At 39.8% G+C, this 21,572-nt stretch overlaps 1 protein-coding gene and 1 long non-coding RNA gene across 3 annotated transcripts in view; one reads left to right on the top strand and one right to left on the bottom strand.

The window, feature by feature from the left end:
* Positions 1-4,868, top strand: part of FAM13A (family with sequence similarity 13, member A) — a 342,193-nt gene extending 337,325 nt beyond the window's left edge. For both annotated transcript variants that reach the window (XM_011932518.1, XM_011932526.1), the window contains 2 exons: positions 2,210-3,108; positions 3,432-4,868. In XM_011932518.1, coding sequence (XP_011787908.1) covers positions 2,210-2,336 — 127 coding nt within the window. In that variant the 3' untranslated portion in view covers positions 2,337-3,108; positions 3,432-4,868. The remainder of the gene's footprint in view (positions 1-2,209; positions 3,109-3,431) is intronic.
* Positions 780-21,347, bottom strand: LOC105504900. The gene is made up of 5 exons (XR_001000666.1): positions 20,485-21,347; positions 18,767-18,918; positions 8,799-8,977; positions 7,843-7,941; positions 780-3,053 (listed from the first exon to the last, which is right to left on the bottom strand). It is a non-coding gene; the product is annotated as an uncharacterized LOC105504900 (long non-coding RNA).
* Positions 21,348-21,572: the final 225 nt, after the last annotated feature.

The raw sequence follows: 21,572 nt of genomic DNA, 5'->3' as shown, positions 1-21,572 counted from the left end.
CAGGAGTCTGAGGCTGCAGGGAGCTATGGTCCACCACGGCACTCTATTCTGGGCAATAGAGTGAGACCTCATCTCTTTAGAGATGAGCTAGAGAAACACGGGAAAGAGGGATCTAAGTATTACTGATTTTCAAGCTCATTTCAAAAATGAAGGTGATAATTGCCAAGTTTAAATGAAAAATATGCATGAAAAGCAGTAAGTTGGCCAGGTGCAGTGGCTCACACCTATAATCCTAGCACTTTGGGAGGCCAAGGTGGGTGGATGACATGAGGTCTGCCTGGCCAACATGGTGAAACCCCTTCTCTACTAAAAATACAAAAAATTAGCCGGGTGCAGTGGCACAGGTCTATAATACCAGCTACTCTGGAGACTGAGGCAGGAGAATTGCTCGAACCCAGGAGGCCAAGGTTGCAGTAAGCCGAGATCACACTACTGCACTACAGCCTGGGCTACAGAGCGAGACTTCATCTCCAAAAAAAAAAAGAAAAGCAGTAAATCTACCTGGTTGATGGGCTGCCTCTCGCCAGTGAATTTTAAGGCATAATTTAGTCTTTCATGTTTACAAGGAACAGCACACAAAACATCTTACTGAAAGTCACAGTAGGAGCCCGAGGAAAGAACCAGTAACAGATTTGCATCTCTTACATTGGAGTTAGGTTTTATCATTTTAAATTGGTTTTAACCCAGATTACTGAAGCTATGTAAGTATTGTTTCTCTTGAGTCTTCTTTTATACTTCCTGAAAGTTTGGGGAAATAAAAGCACCATAAAACTTTTTGTCATTTAAAATACATTGTATTTCAGTTTAGTTTAACAATTATTGTGTAAATTTACTTTTAGGATCTGTGATTTGGACATGTCTCATATTTTTATACCTAAACATTTGCTTTTCATTTCCCCCTACTGCAGAGTATTTAGAAACTATAGGTAAGCAAATTTAAGTAGCAATTCCCAAAATAATAACCAAAGACAAATCAGAATTAATGTTTTGATGTGTATCTTTCCAGTCTTTCATCTAAGACTATTTTTTGGTTTATCCTTTTTTATATTCTAAGTCACGTTATGCACAGATGTCTTATACATGAGGGACCATGTAGAATTATGCAACGCCCAGGTTTTAAGAAAATGTCAATGGAGGACATTAACTTAATTGTCAAAAACGTTTAGAACTATGAGGGACTTGGAGATAAGCTCCGGTTCCATGACTTCATGTCTGAGGAGAGTGAAGGCCCTCAGAGTACAGCGGGCGCCTGCGTTCCAGATGCTCCAATTCCTGAGCACCTGTTCCTTGCCCTGCCCCCTGAGAAACCACTAGAATACTTTCCTAGAACAAGGCAGGGTATGAATAAGATTGGTTTATTTTTAATTCATTGAACAATTTAAGCCCCATGCTATCCTCCTTACCCACATTTGCCCTTTAATAATAAAGGCAGGAAGCCTACGTTTGAATGTTGGCCACGTGCAATTTCCCATAAAACGCAAAGCAGCAGCGTGCACCGCATGGTGGCCAAGAGCAGGCAAGTTACCTGATTTCCTGTGCTGGTTTCAATATGTGTAGTATAGAAATGGCTCCGTCTCATCAAGGTGTTATAAGGGTTATATTAGATCATGGGTACAAAGTACTTAGCAGAGGGCTTGACCTATAAGCTCTCGAATACTTGTGCATATAAATATGATGCATGGAAAGTTACTCAAACTATAAAGGCGTATTATAATAGTATTATGGAATCCAGCTGCTGAATTCTAAGACTGTTTTATGATAAGCAAGAGTACTATCTGTTTTTGAAAAAAAAAAAACAAAACACTAAGTTGTGGGTGAACTAGTTGCTAATTAAAAATTTAAAAGTTCACAAGATGAAATATATAAGAATGAGAAAACATTAATTATGAATAAAGGATTCTGGTGTATGAGAGCTCAATGTGAATTCATACGTAGCAGAGAGAATGTCTGCATTTCTTAGCCTTCTTGTCATACAAGATGCCAGATTAATTATATAAAAACTCAGTTGCATGATGCCTTCTGGGTGAAACATTTTCATTATTTGTCTAAATCCAGCTCCAGTCTTAAGACCAAGGGCCACTTGGCCACACTGATTCTACAAGCTGATAAACTGCAAAGTTTCTACACACAATGATAATTTGCCCAATGAATAGTATCTAGCAAAGACAGAAAATGATCCTCAGACCCCTTTTTCCTTTATTTGCATTAGAAATGTCCAGAAGGAAGACCGCACTCCTATGGCTGAAGAATACAGTGAATACAAGCACATAAAGGCGAAACTGAGGCTCCTGGAGGTGCTCATCAGCAAGAGAGACACGGATTCCAAGTCCATGTGAGGGGCAACCCCCGCCCGAGCACAGGGGGCTGGCAGCTGCAGTGAGGGTTTACTCTCCCCTGAGAAAGAGCAGCTCTGGAAGGCAGCCTTGGAGCTGGCCCTGCAAAGCATGCGGCCCTTCTGCCTCTAGACCATTTGGCATCGGCTCCCGTTTCCATTGCCTGCCTTAGAAACTGGCTGGAAGAAGACAATGTGACCTGACTTAGGCATTTTGTAATTGGAAAGTCAAGATTGCAGTGTGTGCACATGCGCATGCGTGCAGACACACACACATACACACACACACACACAGTAGTGGAGCTTTCCTAACACTAGCAGAGATGAATCACTACATTAGACAACACTCATCTACAGAGAATATACACTGGTCTTCCCTGGATAACTGAGAAACATGAGACCATTCTCTGTCTAACTGTGATAAAAACAAGCTCAGGACTTTATTCTATAGAGCAAACTTGCTGTGGAGGGCCGTGCTCTCCTTGGACCCAGTTAAGTGCGAACGTGCACTGGAGCCCTATTTGCTGCCGCTGCCATTCTGGTGACCTTTCCACAGAGCTGCGCCTTCCTCACGTGTGTGAAAGGTTTTCCCCTTCAGCCCTCAGGTAGATAGAAGGTGCATCTGCCCACAATGGCAGTGCAGTCATCATCTTCAGGGTGTTTCTTCAGGACTTCCTCAGCTGACAAGGAATTTTGGTCCCTGCCCCTAGGACCGGGTCATCTGCAGAGGACAGAGAGATGGTAAGCAGCTGTATGAAGGCTGATTTTAAAACCAGGTGATGGGGGCCGGGCGCGGTGGCTCAAGCCTATAATCCCAGCACTTTGGGAGGCCGAGACGGGTGGATCACGAGGTCAGGAGATCGAGACCATACTGGCTAACACAGTGAAACCCCGTCTCTACTAAAAAAAAACACAAAAAACTAGCCGGGCGAGGTGGCGGGCGCCTGTAGTCCCAGCTACTCGGGAGGCTGAGGCAGGAGAATGGCTAAACCCGGGAGGCGGAGCTTGCAGTGAGCTGAGATCGGGCCACTGCACTCCAGCCTGGGCGACAGAGCGAGACTCCATCTCAAAAAAAAAAAAAAAAAAAAAAAAAAACCAGGTGATGGGAGAAGAGCCTGGAGATTCTTTCCTGAACACTGACTGCACTTACCAGTCTCAGATTTTATCATCAAATACCAGGCCAGGCCAGCATGCTCATGGCAACCTGTTTGGGGCTGTTTTGTTGTGGCACTAGCCAAACATAAAGGGGCTTGCTTAAGTCCTAGCCTGCATACAGAGGATCAGGGGAGAGAAGGGGCCTGTGTTCTCAGCCTCCTGAGTACTTACCAGAGTTTAATTTTTTAAAAAATATCTGCACTAAAATCCCCAAACTGACAGGTAAATGTAGCCCTCAGAGCTCAGCCCAAGGCAGAATCTAAATGACACTATTTTCGAGATCGTGTATAAAAAGAAAAAAAATGTCATTCTGTCTGGCCAATTATATTTCTTTTCAAAAGACTGTCACAAAGCTGTCTATATTAGACATTTTGGAGGGACCAGAAAATGTAAGACACCAAATCATCCATCTCTTCAGTGTGCTTGACGTCACCTTGTGATGTGTTGTTACTTTAACTCCTGCGCCTGCGCTGAGGACAGTGGGTTCTGGGTCCACCTTTGTGCTCTGCGAGGCCGAGCCCAGGCGTCTGCTCGCCCGCCATGGCTGACCAGAGAAGGTGTTTCAGGAGCTTTGCCTTTGACGACAAGTGTTACAGGATGAACACACAGCAGAGCCACCCTCCTGTATGTTTTAAAAGTTGCCTTCTTAAAGGGCACAGTTTTAAGGAAAAGAAAAGGAATGTAAAACTATACTGACCAGTTTTCAGTTTTAAAGGGTCGTGAGGAACTGGCTGGTCTAATGGGATTTACAGCAACATTTTCCATTGCTGAAGTGAGGTAGCAGCTCTCCTCTGTCAGCTGCATGTTAAGTCAAGGATGGGGAAAAAGAATGCCTTTAAGTTTGCTCTTAATCGTATGGAAGCTTGAGCTATGTGTTGGAAGTGCCCTGGTTTTAATCCACACTCAAAGACGGTACATAATCCTACAGGTTTAAATGTACATAAAAATATAGTTTGGAATTCTTTGCTCTACTGTTTACATTATAGATTGCTATAATTTCAAGGAGTGAGATTATAAATAAAATGATGCACTTTAGGATGTTTCCTATTTTTGAAATCTGAACATGAATCATTCACATGACCAAAAATTGTTTTTTTAAAAAATACATGTCTAGTCTGTCCTTCAAGTAACAGCTCTCTTAAATAAGCTATGATAGTAATCAGATCATTAGCAGTTAGCTTTTGAAGCACATTTGTTTAAGACTATGTTTTTGAAAAATATGCTACAGAATTTTTTTTAAGCTACAAATAAATGAGATGCTACTAATTGTTTTGGAATCTGTTGTTTCTGCCAAAGGTAAATTAACAAAAGATTTATTCAGGAATCCCCATTTGAATTTGTATGATTCAATAAACGAAAACACCAAGTTATATAAAATAAATTGTGTATGGGATGTTGTGTTTGTTTTCCTTCGTAATTTCCACTAACCTATCTTCATGGAATGGAGCCCAGATGAAATGAGGGGAAGCCCTTTTCACAGGAGATCTTATTTGAAGACATGTTAGTCAGTGGTTTCTGGCTCTGCAAGGGAGATACGTTCCCCAGCAACCATTTCTGCAGCGCAGAATCTCTCTCAAGGCACTAGAGGCGGCTTCACACAGACAGAATGCTCTGGACTGGGGTTTTTCCTTTGCTGTCTTGGGAATGTGTGTTGTTTATTATTAGCACATGCCAACAAAATAAATGTCAAGAGTTATTTCATAAGTCTAAACTTAAGAATTAAAGATGGCAGACTTATAATTTTCATAAGCACTTTTATTGTGTTTAGTCTGGAGTAAACATTGAAATAGATGTTTATATTATGTATGATATTACATTTCATCTTTGAATCCTTTAGTTCAGATTTCATGTTCTAAGACTTGTAGGTGCAAGATTTAGGATAAGGGCTAGCTTAGAAGTTTTTCAAGATGAGAAGTTTGTCCTGTGCTGCTTTAAAAAAAATAAATAAAAGCTAGTACAATTTGGTGACCTCCAGGTGAGGGAAAATTTCTGTGAAGGACCAAATCAAATTTCAAACTGGAATACTAATTATTTTTTTAATTACCAGCTAGGATGTTGTCAGCTCTTAAGATTTCTTCCATTTGCCTACCAGTTCAAAGTCAAAAGATTATTATTCATTGCAGAGATCAGTGATGTCTCCGTAACAGTGTAATTTTTGCTTTGTCTCATCCTAATTCATTGCTTGGGTGGCAAGGGAATAGCCTCTTGCAGGGTGTGCCTGCTCCCAGGTGTGACATTTCCAGCCAAGGACAAATGCCTCAAAGCTATGCTGTGTCATAAACGTCACACTAGGTGTCCCAAGACCAGCAGTCTTGGAACCCCGAGGGCTGAGCATTGTAAATGTGGTTGAGCTTAGAATTCCTTATAAGGTGAATATTTAGGTTTACTCTCAGCATAAAGGGATGGCCATGGTACTAATTAAGCTGGTTCTGCCCAGGGGTTGCCTAGTTCTCAAGAGACAGAATTGGGCCCTGTGTCCAGAACGGATCACAGAGTTAGGAGGAAAATCAAAATTTTAAGTTTGGATCATTTTTGGTTTCAGAGCTTTTTAATCTGATGAAGATGCCATTTTCTTAAGAGTAACACCTTATGCTTTTGGTGGCATATTTATAGCTGAACACCACAAACTGTTAACAGCTTTGTGACAGCTGGCTGTAGTCTAAATTCTGTGTTGCTCTCAAGAGGGGTCTTCCTGCCACACTGCTTCCTAGTTTGTTTTCCCCTAGGGGGGAAGAGGTGGCTTCTGCCCCAAGATCAATGCCTCTGTGATGCTCTTTTTCAGTATCCACTTAGTTAAATCAATGAGGAGGGACACACCACACTGCAGTCTTGAAGCAGTGTGTCCTCTGAAGCTCTTGTGTTTGACAGAACTCGGTAAGTGCTTTCCTTTACTTCATTCATTTCCTTTTGTTGTTTTTTTCCACTCAACACTTAAAATGTACTGAAGAGTAGACTGGCTAAACATATTTTCAAATTTTTATACATTCAAATTGTGCACACTGGCTCTACTTTTAAGTGGTGACCAACACAGCACACACCAAATCAGAGTCACGTATAAATGCACTGCACAGTGGCACTGGCCACTTTCCCAAGCAGAGATCATGTGTGTGCCTCAAAACACAGGTTTGGCAAGTCCTCCAACTGAAAACACCCGTACAGTCATGAAAATCTCCACAAATAGTTTTTGTAAAAAATATGGGCTCCTAACTATTTACATGACATATAAGCAGAAGGCATTTGAAATTAGCACTGTCCTTTTTAAAAATGTAAAATGCACAAAAAACATTTTATACATGACTATTTTGTATAAATGTAAAATATTTTAAACTGTGAAAGTTCTAGAATTTTTGACAGTGTCATCAGAATCAGGGTCTGACCTTTTCCTTCTTTAAGGAATCCTGTGACTCCCTGGAGCCCCTCAGAAGCCTCCTGGGGATTAAGTTTTTGTTCTGTCTCCAGGCAGGGCACTGGAAGGTGATGCAAGCTGGGCGTACACTTCAGGCATGTCCATTTTGTAGCTAGAAAAGTGGGCTTGTGCTCTATGCCCAGATGCCTCTCAAATAATTCATAGAAAGCGTTGGAGGAGTGCAGTAATGAAGGCATTAAAGCAAATTTTTAAAAATTAAGTACGTTTCCAAAGCCAATGAGGCCATCACAAATAAATACATTAGCCATTTACTATTCTGAAACTAGTAAGGCCACCAGAGAACTGAGAGACTTGGTGAAAGACACATTTCAGTTGTGTGGAGGGAGCACCTCATCCTTTGCACTGCCTGTTCCTGTCTGTGGCCAAGTGTGCCCTCGCTCAGACCTCGAACAGCCTGGAGAGTTGGGCAGCAGGAGCTCCATGTCCCACCTGACAGCTGGGGACACAAAGCTGCCATGGTGGGTACGCATGCAGTGTCCTTTATGTGCTGCTATACATCCTCTAAGTGACAGAAAGTAAGCATTAAAAATATGCTAAGCCTGAAATTAAAAAATAAAAAAGGCTTGGAATAAGGGCCTAGTGCTAAAACAAGGATTCAAACTCAGATCTGTCTGGCTTCAGAGTACAAAGATGCAATACTGCTAACACGGATGCAAGTTAATGCTGTCCCGCCAAAACTGAAGCTCACCCTGAATAATTCTGGTAACTATGGGCTCAAGCAATAAAATTTGGGCAAAAACGACAAGCTATATTTAGTGACTCTCTTTTTCTTCAATATTCTGATGTTGCCTCTTTTGAGGGAACAGAAAGTTACACAAGCCCAACTACACCAGGTTCCACAGCCTACTACAAAGGCTGATGTCCTCTGAATCCCCCCAACAATGTTTTCACTTCTAGTCCTATCATAGTTTGCAGAACTGTGAAGTACCTGAATGGAAATGGAGACCCACACCGGGTGGGGGTGGGCTGAGGAGAAGCAGGCCCTCCCAATAGCCTTATTACCTCTTCCAGCCATGGATTCTGAATCCTGTAAGACAAAGTATATCACAGTCATCCCTGACGGGGTCAGCTCACCAAAGCTGTATATACACAGACTTGCACATTCAGTAAAAGTCAGAATTCCCAATTGCAGTTTTAGAATCCTGGCAGGCAAACAGACAAATGTGGCTTGGCAGGTCTGGGATTGTTGACAGCTTGGTCCTCACTCTTCCCCTCCAACAACAAGGCTTAGACAGCAAGGGTGACTCCATGTTGTGCTGCAGCTGCCTGGGGGACACGGCCCAGTGCAAACCTCAGCAAGAACTCAGTTCTGACACCAAGAAGATCCCCATGTTACTATGAATTCTGAAATTATAATCTTTTAGATGTCTGGATTTTTCTTTCTGTAAAGCAATTCAAAGATGTGCAGAAACCTTCATGTCAAGCTTCTGATCCTACAGCTTTGCGTGTTTCTTGGTAAGCCATTTTGAGACACTATGATTTTGTTACTTTTAAATAATTTAAAATTACTGGACAAGATGAGACAAAGGGGAGGGAGAGAGTAAAGGATACATCCCTCCATAGTAGCAGAAAGTAGTGCGGCTCAAACTTGGATGCACATGCGCCTGCCTGGGGATCTGGTGCTGTAGCTCCAGGGAGTGCCTGATGTTCTGCAATGCTGACAAGCTGCCGGGTGCTGCCGGGCTGCTCGTCCAAGGACCTCACTTTAAATAGAGGCTGCAGACTGCATCCTGGGTGTTTATGGAAATGAGCAGCTCCACCAATTAATCCAAAACCCTGAGTTAACAGAGACCAGCACATCTGACAACACCCACAGAGGCCAAATGCTGCCTGGATGCTTGAGATGCAGACAGATGGCTCAGCTGTATGATTTGCGTTACTTACCCTCCAGAAATGTTTCTTTGTACCCATCTTATCAGGTGATTATGGAAATTTACTTGGATGACTGTAAAGTGACCACACAGTAAATCCTTAATAGATGACGGTGGGTGGGGTGGTTACTATCATCAGCCTCAAGGCAAACATTCTTCCTATCTTGAAGTCCAGAGACACATTCTGAATCCCTGCAAAAAACAAACTGTATTTCCCCGTATCATTTCCCCCACCAACACCCTCTGATCCTTGTTGGTGTGAATCAGAAAGAGAATATAAGTTATTGCTAACAGGATGAGCAAGATTCTATGGGAACATCATCCCATTCTCTTGGGGGAATACGATAAATTGTGACTATTACTATTTTCCAGCACATCACATCAAAACTTGTGCCACCTTCTTAGAAAAATTAATGCTTGCTAAATTCCTTCTCTCACAGAGCAGGGAAAACCCCTCTAAGTCTACTTCTCCCCAAAATGTTTTGGGAGGCCCAGATCTGCTCCAACATATAAAAAGAATAAACCATTGACATGGCAGCTGAGACCAACATGGAAATGCCTGAGATGTGTGGAGTGAAGGAACAGAGTAACCTTTGGATGGATTTCAAAGTCACTTAAGTGTCCTGAAATTTCTGTCTCAGGGTGTATTTTTAACAACTGAAAACTGAACGTCCCCTTGGGAGGGTAGTTGCTCTGATTTTGGCACGCTCCTAACCAACATACTAAATTTCATCGAAACCTGTGGCCACGGCTGACACTAAGAAGAGACCTGGGGTCCTCCACTCCCTCATCAACCCGTACAGAGGACAACCTGAAGGTGCCATTGCTGAGGCCAGCAATAGGGCAAGCTTTCCCATTCAGGTGACTGCAGTCTCATTGAGGCTTTGCGTCCCTCCTCTCATTACCTCAGACACTTAGACTTCTAGGTCTTCTCTCCAATCTGCCAGTGACTTGAACTTGAGAGTCCTTGAACCTGGTTCACAAATATCTGAGTTCCAGAGAATGTCCTTGAACCTGGTTCACAAACATCTGAGTTCCAGAGAATGTCCAGGCATGAAAGGCCAAAAGACCCATTTTTCAACCAAAACAAGAAGCTTGGGCTGTGGCAGGCCAGCTCTGCTGAGACCACAAGCCAGTACCTAGTTGGCACCTGCTGCCAACCTTCGTCCTCAAGAGCACCAGCCTCTTATGACCCAGTGGGGAATGGGGTTACAGTGTTTCAGAATCTGCTCTTGCTTTCTGATCCTCCTAATCCTAAAGAAAAGGTAACCACAAAAGACTAATCTGGTTTAGTGTTTGGCTCCATCTGAGGCGTGTGTGGGTGTGTATTTTAATTCTTGTTTAAGTTTCTCAGTAAGTTCAACACCAGCAGGAGCTGAATCAGTAATTATCATAGACTGTCTCCAACTCTCATGGGATTAGGCCCAGGAAAATCAGCTTTTAGAAGATCTGAAGACCATGTGATTGTGTGCCCTGCCAAGTATCCAGCCACACTAGAGGAAAAAAAAAAAAAAGATGACATCTGGATTAATTTTCTTGGTGCTACAAATAGCTAAGGAGTACACACTCCATTATTCTGGGAGGAAATAAAGCACCAAAGCCTGGACTAGCTAATCCATGGGAGAGGCTGTTATTAATACAGATCCAAAGAGTCTGTCCACACTGTAGTGGACACCTCTTCCAGCACCTATTCTGTTGTATATCCTAGTATCTCACTGCACAAGTAGAGGGCACTACAGATGTTAATGCAAAGCCATGCCTGATCAGTGTCTATGTTAGCATCCCTAAGCAGAGAACTGTAGTCAGAGAGCAACATTTGCCACCCGCTCCACAGGGCTCTGCTCTCATGGGATTCATTCATCACTCATTACCAAAAACCTGGAATGGAAAGGCACTGTGATAGGTTCTGTGTCACTTCCTACGTGGAGAACTCCCTTTGTCCAAAATCAGTAGGATAATGTTCACTGTTTCTGAAGAACACAAGGACCTGCTCTCTTCATCCTCTTCCTTATCACAAACTTCTGTTCTGCTTTGTGAGATCCTGTTCACCAACAGAAGTCTGTAAGTGGAGCCCAGGAATGGTTCCTATCAATACTGCACAAAGGCACCTCAAAAATGGAGACATTCACAGAGCAGAGTACTCGTAACTCATGGAACCTCTGCTACTAACGAAGTTAAGTTAAAGGCAATATAGCCATCACATTCTTAGGCACTTTTTGCTTGGTTACATTTTAAGAGTCAAAGATGACAAGACAACCAACAAATACATTTCTCATTAAAAGAATATAATGAAATTCTGAAAAGTAGCTTTGATTTTAATGGAAGTATTTGTTTTTCCTCCAATACTTGAACCTAACATGAAGTATTCTGTTCACTGGGTTTCACTGCAAATATATTTTGCTATTCCAGTGTATGCCCTCCCTTCACTTTAATCTCTATCATCTGATTAACTACTATTTGGACATTAATTCCAAACTATGATTCTGGGAGAAATGAACAGATACTAAGCAAAAAGAAAAAAGAAAAAAAAATTCCAAAGGACAGCGGATTCCATGGAAAACTAAATTTGAGAGGAGGAGGAGGAGGAAACGAAGGAAAAGAAGGGGAAGAATGAGAAGAAGAGAAGGAGAAAGGGGGAAAGAGAAGGAGGAGGAGGAGGAGGGAAGGAGAAGGAAGAGGAGAAGGAGAAAAGGACAAAGAGAAGGAGGAAGAGATAGAGGAGAAAAAGGAGAAGGAAGAAGAGAAGGAGGAGGAGGAGGAGGAGAAGGAAGAAGAAGAAAGAACTAGTAGTCATTGTGCAATAAAGTTTAACTTTCTTTAAATTAGAGACAGCCAAACTTATATAATACAAATGTCCTTTTTCTTCCTTATTCAAAGTATTTTTCCCACAGGAAGCTCTGCTTTTTGCCAACTATTGAGGCCTCAATGTCTACTTATTCCTACTACTGAGAACACAGAGCCGCTTGCTGAAGAAGGGCCCAGCTGTGTGCTCATGGTCTCCCAGGGCCCATGGAGTGGCCTGATGACTTACCTGCCTGCCTGAAGAGGCCCTTCACTTTACCCTATGTCCCAAGATTGGACAGCATGACTGCCTGGAGAGGTGGAGGGGCACAGACGATTTGCACTCTCATATCTAGCCAGAGGGAAAGCCTGGAATCCCAATATTTACTAAAAGCCTGTTGAAATACATGCACTGTGGGATCCTCGATCAGACCTTAGGACAGACATCAGTGGGAAAACTGATAAAATCCAAAAAAAAAAGTATGAAGTTTCTTGAATAGTAATTTCCCAATATTGGTTCCTTGGTGTTGATAACTATACTATGGTGCTATGTTAACATTTGGGGACACTGAATGAAAAATCAAAGAACTCTTATTATTTCTGCTACTTTTCTATAGATCTAAAATTATTCAAAAATAGAGTTTCAGAGTGATATTAGCAAGATGGTGGAAAAGAATCCCCCAGCATCACGCCCCTGACAAAAATACAATTAGAAACCATTCAATGACAAGAATACCACCATGAATATACCAGAACTCAGAGGAGAAGCAGAGAAACCACCTAGGCACACAGAATTGAGAGAAGCCATGACAGGTAGGATGAACAGTCATTTTACACATTTTACATTTTATACCTCTTCCCCTAGACCCATGGTTGCTGGTGAAGGAGGGAACTGAAGGTGAATATTTGATCTCCCCACTGGTCTAGGAATCTTCATGGCAAGTCTGTTCTGGTCCTATTCGATCAGAACTATTGGGAGTGTCAGGAAAGCTTAACTACTTGGGGTGAGTTGGAAACAATGACCAGGGTGTTCATCACAGAAAGCTGATCTCAGTACTCTGATCAGTAGGGATACCAAGTTAAACAGACTGGCCAGGACCATAGTGCCTCGGGGGCACAATCCAGAGGAAGGCCCAAATCCCCAGCTGGGTTTTCCACAAATCCCAGGTGCGTGAGTGGAGTCTTCCTCTAGCTCAGAAACAACTAAAAGGTCGAGATTAAATTCCAGTGCCCTTTTAAGTCTTCCCCAGACTGGAAAACAATGGCAGGGCAGCAGTGTTGTTTCAGGGCAGCATTTAAACTCTGGTATTTGCTATAAGTCTTCCCCAGACAAGGAAACAATGGCAGGGCAGCAATTTAGTTCCAGAACGTCATTTAATTTTTGATATTCACTGTGCCTTCATGAGACTGGAAATGACAACAGGGCAACAAGTCCATTCCAGCACAGTCGTTTACTTCTGGTGCTCAATATAAGTCCTCCCCAGGATGGGAAGTGAAATTTGAAAAACAATCCAGAAACAAAAAGAGACAATGACAAAGAAATAGAAAAAAATTAAAAGAAATCAAAGAGAAATCCTAAAACTAAGAATCCAATAACTGAACTGAAAAACTCCTAAGAAAGCTTTAACGGCAGACTTGATTAAACAGGAAATAATTAGCAAGCTTCAAGCCAGAACATATGAAATTATCCAGTCAGAGTAGTAAACAGAAAAGAGAATGAAAATAGTAGAGAAGGCCTACAAAAATTATGCTACACCATCAAGTGTACTAACCTCCATGTAATTGGAATTCCCAAAGCAGACAAGGAAAATAAAGGCCTAGAAAGTATGTTTAAAGAATGAATGGCTGAAAATTTCCCAAATTTAGAAAGACAAACAGTATCCAGGTACAGGAGCTGAGAAGTCACCAAATTCAAATGAAAGAGGAATTATCCCCCAAGGCGCATCATAATCAAATTAGCCGAAATCAAAGACAAAGAGTGAAAAACTCCAATCAGCAAGACAAAAGAAAAATATCACATTCAATACAGCTTTCAGCAGACTTCCCAGTGGAAACCCTACAGGCCAGAAAAGGGTGTGATGTTATATTCAAAGTGCTGAAGAAAATGTCAACCAAGAATACCCTACCCAGCAAAGCTATCCTTAAAACACAAAGGAGAAGAAACACAAACATACAAACAAAAGCTGAGGGAATTAATCAACACCATACCTGTTTTATAAGAAATGCTAAACAGAGTTCTGCAATCTGAATATAATGGATGCCAACATGTAATAGGAAAACATCTAGCTGGGCATGGTGGCTCATGCCTGTAATCCCAGCACTTTGGGAGGCTGAGGTGGGCGGATCATTTGAGGCCAAGAGTTTAAGACCAGCCAGGCCAACATAGCAAAACCCCATCTCTACTACAAAAAAAAGTAAAATAAACAAGACATCTGAAGGTATAAAACTCACTGGTAAAAGTAATAAAATGGCCAAAATCAGAATAATACTGTAAATGTGGAAAGTAAACCGCTTATATCACAAGTCTGAAAACTTAAAGACAAAACTGTTAAAAAAAATTATAAGTGTAGCAATTGGTTAAGGATAGGCAATATAAAAATATGTCAGCTTTTTAACAAAAAGTCAAAATGTGGGGGGCGGATTAGACTAAAGTTTATTTTTCATAGTTTTCCTTGTAATAAAAGTTAAATCATTATCAATTTAAAATAACCTGTTACAATTCTCAGATGTTTCTGTAAGCCTCTTGGTAACCACAAAGCAAAAACCTACAAGAGAGGTGCTAAAAATAAAGAGCACAGATCAAAACATGTTACTAGAGGAAATCACTTAATCACAAAGAAATATAGGAAGAAAGGAAAAACAGAAGAAAGGATCTACAAAACAACCTAGAAACAAGTAACAAAATGGCGGTAGTAAACCCTTAACTATCAATAATAATCTTGACTATAAAGGGATTAAATTCTTAAATTACAAGACATCTAGAGGCTGAATGGAGTTTTTTTAAAAAATACAAGACCAAAGTCTATGCTGTCTATAATAAGAAACTCACTTCACCTATAAAGACAACCAGACTGAAAGTCAAGAAATGGAAAAAGATATTCCACACAAATGAAAACCAAAAAAGAGCAGGAGTAGCTACAATTATATCAGATTACTTTAAGAATGGTTAAAAAAAAAAAAAGACAAAAAGGACTCCTTCATAACGATAAAGGCGTCAAGTCAGCAAGAGGATATAACAATTGTAATATGTATCCAACACCAGTGCACCCAAATATATAATAGCAATATTAATAAACCTAAAGGGAGAGATTGACTGCAATACAATAATAGAGGACTTCAATGCCTCACTTTCAGTAATGGGCAGGTAATTCTGACAGAAAATAAACAAGGAACATTGGAGTTAAATTGCACTTCAGATCAAACAGACCTAACAGATACTTACAGAACACTCCATCAAACAGCTACAGAATACATATTTTTCTCAAAAGCAAATGGAACATTCTCCAAGACAGACCCAATTCTTAACAAATTTTAATTTTTATTTATTTATTTATATTTTTTGAGGCGGAGTCTCGCTCTGTTGCCCAGGCTGGAGTGCAGTGGCGGGATCTCAGCTCACTGCAAGCTCCGCTTCACGGGTTCACGCCATTCTCCTGCCTCAGCCTCCTGAGTAGCTGGGACTACAGGCGCCCGCCACCATGCCCGGCTAATTTTTTGTATTTTTAGTAGAGAGGGGGTTATACCGTGTCAGCCAGGATGGTCTTGATCTCCTGACTTCGTGATTCACTTGCCTCGGCCTCCCAAAGTGCTGGGATTACAGGCATGAGCCACCGTGTCCAGTCAACAAATTTTTATAAATTGAAATCATATCAAGTATCTTTTCTGACCACAGTGGAATAAAACTAGAAATCAATAACAGAAGTAATGCTGGAAACTGTACAAATTCATGAAAATTAACATGCTTCTGAACAATCAATGGGTCTATGAAGAAATTTAAAAGGAAATCTAAAAATTCCTTGTGACAAATGAAAATGTAAGCACAACATACCAAAACCTATGTGATACAGCAAAAACAGTTCTAATGGGGAAGTTTATAGGAATAAACACCTCCATCAAAAAATAGAAATATTTCAAATAAACAATCTAACCATGCACCTCAAAGAAACAGAAGAGCAAGAACAAACCAAACCTAAAATTAGTAGAAGGGAAGAAATAATAAAGATCAGAGCAGAAATAAATTGAGACTAAAAGAAATAGAGAAGAACGAAAGTTGTTTTTTTAAAAAATAAGCAAAATCAAAAAACATTACATAGACTAATTAAGGAAAAAGAGAGAAGGCCCAAATAAATAAAATCAGAGAGAAAAAAGAAGACATTACAATTTATACCACAAAAATATAAAGAATCATTAGAGACCATTATGAACTACATGACAACAAATTAGAAAAACTAGGGAAAAAAAAGATAAATTCCTAAATACATATAACGTACCAGGATTGAACTATGCAGAAATATGAAACCTGTAAGACCAAGAGTGAGTAACAAAACTGAACCAGTAACAAATCCTCCCACAAAAAAAAAAAAAAAAAAAAAAAACCAGGACCTAACAGATTCACTGTTGAATTCTACCAAACATTTAAAGAAGAGCTAATACCATTTCTATCCAAACTATTCTATAGAATTAAAGAGGAGGGAATACTTCTATTAGGCCAGCATTATCCTGATATCCAAACCAGACAAGGATACAACAAAAAAAGATCTGATACCTCTGATGAACATAGATGCAAAAAAATCCTCAAGAAAATACAAGCAAACTAAATTCAACACATTAGAAAGATCTCACGTGATCAAGTAAGATTCATCCCAGGGATGCAAGGATGGTTAAACATACACAAATCAATAAACACAATACATCAGATTAACAGAATCAAGAAAAGCCATATAATCATTTCAACAGGTGCTGAATAAAGCACTCACTAAAATTCAACATCCCTTCATAATAAAAACTCTCAAAAAACTAGGTATACAAGGAACATACTTCAAAACAATAAAGGCCATATATGTTGCAAAACTCCGTCTCTACAAAAAATACAAAAATTAGCTGGGCGTTGGTGGCTCACACCTGTAGTCCCAGCTACTCAGAAGGCTGAGGTGGGACATGTATGTCAAACCCACAGCTAATAAGAGGAAAACTGAAAACCTGTCCTCAAAGATCTGGAAGAAGAGAAAGATGCCCACTTTCACCACTTTTATTCAACACAGTACTAGAAGTCCTAGCCAGAGCAATTAAGCAAGAAAGAAGTGGCATCCAAATTGGAGAGGAAGAAGCCAAATTATCCTTGTTCACAGGCAACATGATCTTGTATTTAGAAAAATCTAAAGAATACCAAAAACTATTAGAACTGATAAATTCAGTACAGTTACAGGATACAAAATCAACATACAAAAATCAGTAGCATTTCTATACACCAATAGCTAACAATTTGAAAAAGAAATCAAGAAAACAATCCTATTTACAATAGCTACGAAAAATTAAATACCCAGGAATAAATTTAACCAAAGTGAAGGATCTCTGTAATGAAACATAAAACACTGATGAAAGAAATGAAAGAAGACAAAAATAAATGGAAAGATTCCCCATGCTCATGTATTGAAAGAGCTAATACTGTTAAAATATCTATGGTACCCAAAGCAATCTACAGATTCAATGCAAGCCCTATTAAAATACCAATAAAATTCTTCACAGAAATAAAAAAAAAAACTATTCTAAAATTCATATGTATCACAAAATACTCCTAATAGCCAAAGCAACCCTGAGAAAAAACGCTGAAGGCATCATATTACCTGACTTGAAAATATACTTCAGGCTGGGCGTGGTGGTTCATGAGGTCAGGAGATTGAGACCATCCTGGCCAACACGGTGAAACCCCGTCTCTACTAAAAATACAAAAATTAGCTGGGCGTGGTGGCAGGCACCTATAGTTCCAGCTATTCAGGAGGCTGAGGCAGGAGAATGGCATGAACCTGGGAGGTGGAGCTTGCAAGATCATGCCACTGCACTCCAGCCTGGGTGACAGAGCAAGACTCCATGTCAAAAAAAAAAAAAATGCTACAAAGCCATACGAACCAGAACAACATGGTACTGGCATGAAAACAGGCACCTACACAGACCAATAGAACAGAATAGAGAACCCAGAAATAAAATCACACATTTACAGTCAAGTCATTTTTGACAATGGTGCCAAGAACATATATTGGAGAAAGGACAGTCTCTTCAATAACTGGTGCTGAGAAAACTGGATATCCATATGCAGAAGAATGAAACTAGATTCCATACCTCTCACTATGTATAAAAACCAAACTGAAATGGATGAAACAAATTAAGACCTGAAACTATTATATAAAACTACTAGAAGAAAAACACTGGGGAAGTGCTTCAGGACACTGGTCTGAGCAAAGATCTTTTGGGTAAGTCCTTAAAAGCACAGGCAGCAACAGCAAGAATAGATAAATATGATTACATAAAGCAAAAAAGCTTCTGCACAGGAGTGGGAATAATCAACAGAGTAAAGACACAACCTACAGAATGGGAGGAGATTATTTGCAAACTATCTATCCAATAAAAGGTTAACCAGAATGTATAAAGAACTCAAACAATTCAAGAGTAAAAAAAAAATGTGATTTAGAAATGGGCAAAGGATCTAAATAGACATTTCTCAAAAGAAGACATATAAATAGCCAACAGGTATTCGAAAGAATACTCAATATCACTAATAATGAGGGAAATGAAAATCAAAACCACAGTGAGACATCATCTCATCCTTGTTAAAATGGCTGTTATCTAAAAGACAAAAAATAACAGACACTGGCAGGAATGCAGAGAAAGGGGAATGCTCACACCCTTTGGTGGGAATGTAAATTAGTGCCAGTATAGAAAACACTATGGAGATGCCTCAAAAAACTAAAAATAGATCTACTATATGATCCAGCAATCCCACTACTGCGTATATCACCCAAAATTTGAAAGGAAATCAGTATGTCAAAGAGACATCTGCATTACCAGGTTTGTTACAGCACTGTTCACAATAACCACGATATAGATTCAACCTCAGTATCCATCAACAGATGAATGGATAAGGAAAATGTGGTCTATAAACATGGGGGAATATTATTCAGTCATGAAAACAGAATGAAATCTTACCATTTGCAGCAACATGGATGCAACTGGAGGTCACGATGTTAACTGAAATAAGCCAGGCACAGAAAGACAAATATTGCATGTTCTCATTCATATGTGGGAGCTAAGAAAGTTGGTAGAGAATAGAATGATAGTTACCAGAGGCTGGGCAAATACTAGGAAGAGAGGGATAAAAAGAGGTTGGTTAATTGATACAAAAATACAGTTAGATAGAAGGAGTAAGTTCTAGTGTTTGATAGCACAATAGGGTGGCTATAGTTAATAATTTATTGCATGTTTAAAAATAGCTAGAAGATTTAGAATGTAACCAACAAAAAGAAATGATAGATATTTTTGATATCTTAATTACCCGGATTTAATCATTATGCACTGTATGCTTATATCAAAATATCACAAGCACCCCATAATATGTGCAACTATGTAGCAATAAAAAAGTATTCAAAAATAAAAAGCCTATTAATGAAAGAAAAAAAATTAGTCTTCTGAAAAAAAGAATTCTACAGAGAAGGATCCCCAAAGGGTATGAAGTCCATCCCTCTCTCAGTGTTTTACAAAGGGGCCTGTCTTAGTCTAGTCAAGTTGCTATAACAAAATGCCAAACACTAGGTAATTTACAGCAGAAATTTATTTTTTACAGTTCTGGAGGCTGGGAAATCCAAGATCAAGGCACTGGTGGTGTCTGGCGAGGGCCTACTTTCTCACAGATTGTGCCTTCTTGCTGTGTCCTCACATGGTAGTGAAGGCAAGGCACCTCTCTCTGCGTTCTCTTTTATAAGGAAACTAATACCACTCATGAGGGTTCTTCCCTCATGATATAATCACCTCCCAAAGACCTCACCCCCTAATACCATCACCTTGGGGGTTAGGTTTCAACACATAAATTTTAAGAGGGAAACAAACAGTCAAACCATAGCAGTGCCCACTGGCATCTTGGGCAGGATAAAGAGGAATTGTTCTATGCAATGCAAGGCATTAAGCATACCTGGTTCCTGGCTACTAATTACCAACAGAGACCTCCAGCCTCACTTGAGACCCACTGCAAATGACAAGAGAACTGCACTGGTCACTACTGAATTGCACACTGGCAGCAAAACAAAACTCAGTGCAACGTCTTTGCAGATATGTGGAACTCAGGGCGATATCTTTGCAGATATGTGTCAAAGAAGTTACCTGCCACATCACAACATTCCTTTTTATTTGGCTACTGAGCAGCCTTAGTCCAGTTTGTTGCCCATCTCTACCAGCTGGGCATAACACAGATTAATGGTCAAGTTCAGGTCCCACTATTTTGTGGTAATGAGCAACTATTTTCTCTAAATATTAATTCCTTCACGTGAAAAATGGATAATAATGTTAATTCTAATTACTGAGAGCTTATTATGTGCTAAGCGCTATTCTATGTTTTCCATTAATTCATTTAATCCTCACAACAACTCCATGAGGTAGGCACTATTTCTATTCTCATTTTGAAAAGGAAGAAAATCAGACACAGAGAGGTTAAGAAACTTGCCCAAGGTCAAACAGCTAGTAAATAGCAGAGCCAGGAGGACCCTGGTGGTGGCAATTAAACTAGTTAGTGCATAGCAAATGTTGGTGTGGGATCTCATAACGGGTCTGGTACACTGCACACAATTAATACAGGTTAGTTATTATTAGGTCGAAACCTTAGTATTAATATCAACCTCTGTGGATTAATCTTAGTTAAAACTTGATTTTCTTACCTCTGAGGCAAATAAGCCCGAACACTTGTTCTCTCTGATTCAACATCAAATTATGACTCAAGTTCCTCCTAACACTTCAGGAAGGTTTTTCACTCTGTTACTGTGATTTTTGCAAGTCTGGTCTCACAAGGATTGGTACGTTTTTTTCTGTAAAGGGCTAGATAATATGTTAGGCATTGTAGGCCATCCAGTCTCTGTTATGTATTCTTCCATTTTTAAATTTTTCAACCCTTTTAAAATGTAAAAACCATTTTAGCCCATGGGCCATAGTTTGCCAACCCCTGCTCTCTGGGATTATTTATAAGAGTACCATATAAAACATCAAGAGACTCTCACACGGAGTAGATGGAACTATCAGAATTTGGTAATTGCCTCATTACACTGTCATTGATCCCCACCCATCACAATAAAGTTGCCAGAGAATTTCATTAAAGTGGTAAATGACTAAAACAATGAAGAAGCATCTGAAAAGTTTTCAGGGGAGGGAAGGTTGGTAGGTGGGTACGCAAATCCAGAAATGCCTATGCAGAAGTAAGTCTTCTAAAGCATTGGTAATGAAGGGGAAAAGGAAACGATCTCAGAAAAATTATAGTGTTTTAGAAGCAGCACAAGATTTCATTCATGCAACAAATCTTTAGAAATATGTATTAAGTATCTCTATGTTCAGGCACTTTCTCAGTAATGGAATTATACAATTTTAGAGCTCAAAGTGACCTTAGAAATTATCTGATCCAATCTCCTTATTTCACGGATGAGAATTCTGAGGCCTCAAAGTTAGTTAAAATAATTTGGCAATTTCTGTGTAAAATTAAATGTAGTGGAGTTTGTTTTTAACCCCTCAAATGTAGCACTTATGTAGATTATTAAATGTTTGTTCAATAGAGGTTATTAATGGAAAGCTCCTACTCTCTTTACCACCTTTAAACCACCTGTTTAATCTGGCAAAACAACACATTTTACTTGCTTTATCAATTTACTTAAAATCTTTTTTTTGTTTGTTTGTTTTTTTTTTTGCTGTGTCTCACAAACTTTTGGTGTGCCTAAGTGGCCTAACAATCACCAATCATTAAATGAACTAGTCTCTGATC

The sequence above is a fragment of the Colobus angolensis genome, unplaced genomic scaffold (genome assembly GCF_000951035.1).
Source record: "Colobus angolensis palliatus isolate OR3802 unplaced genomic scaffold, Cang.pa_1.0 Scaffold123, whole genome shotgun sequence".
Taxonomy (NCBI): domain Eukaryota; kingdom Metazoa; phylum Chordata; class Mammalia; order Primates; family Cercopithecidae; genus Colobus; species Colobus angolensis.
Note: the sequence above shows the minus strand (reverse complement) of the source record. Positions and strands in the feature narration are given on the sequence as shown.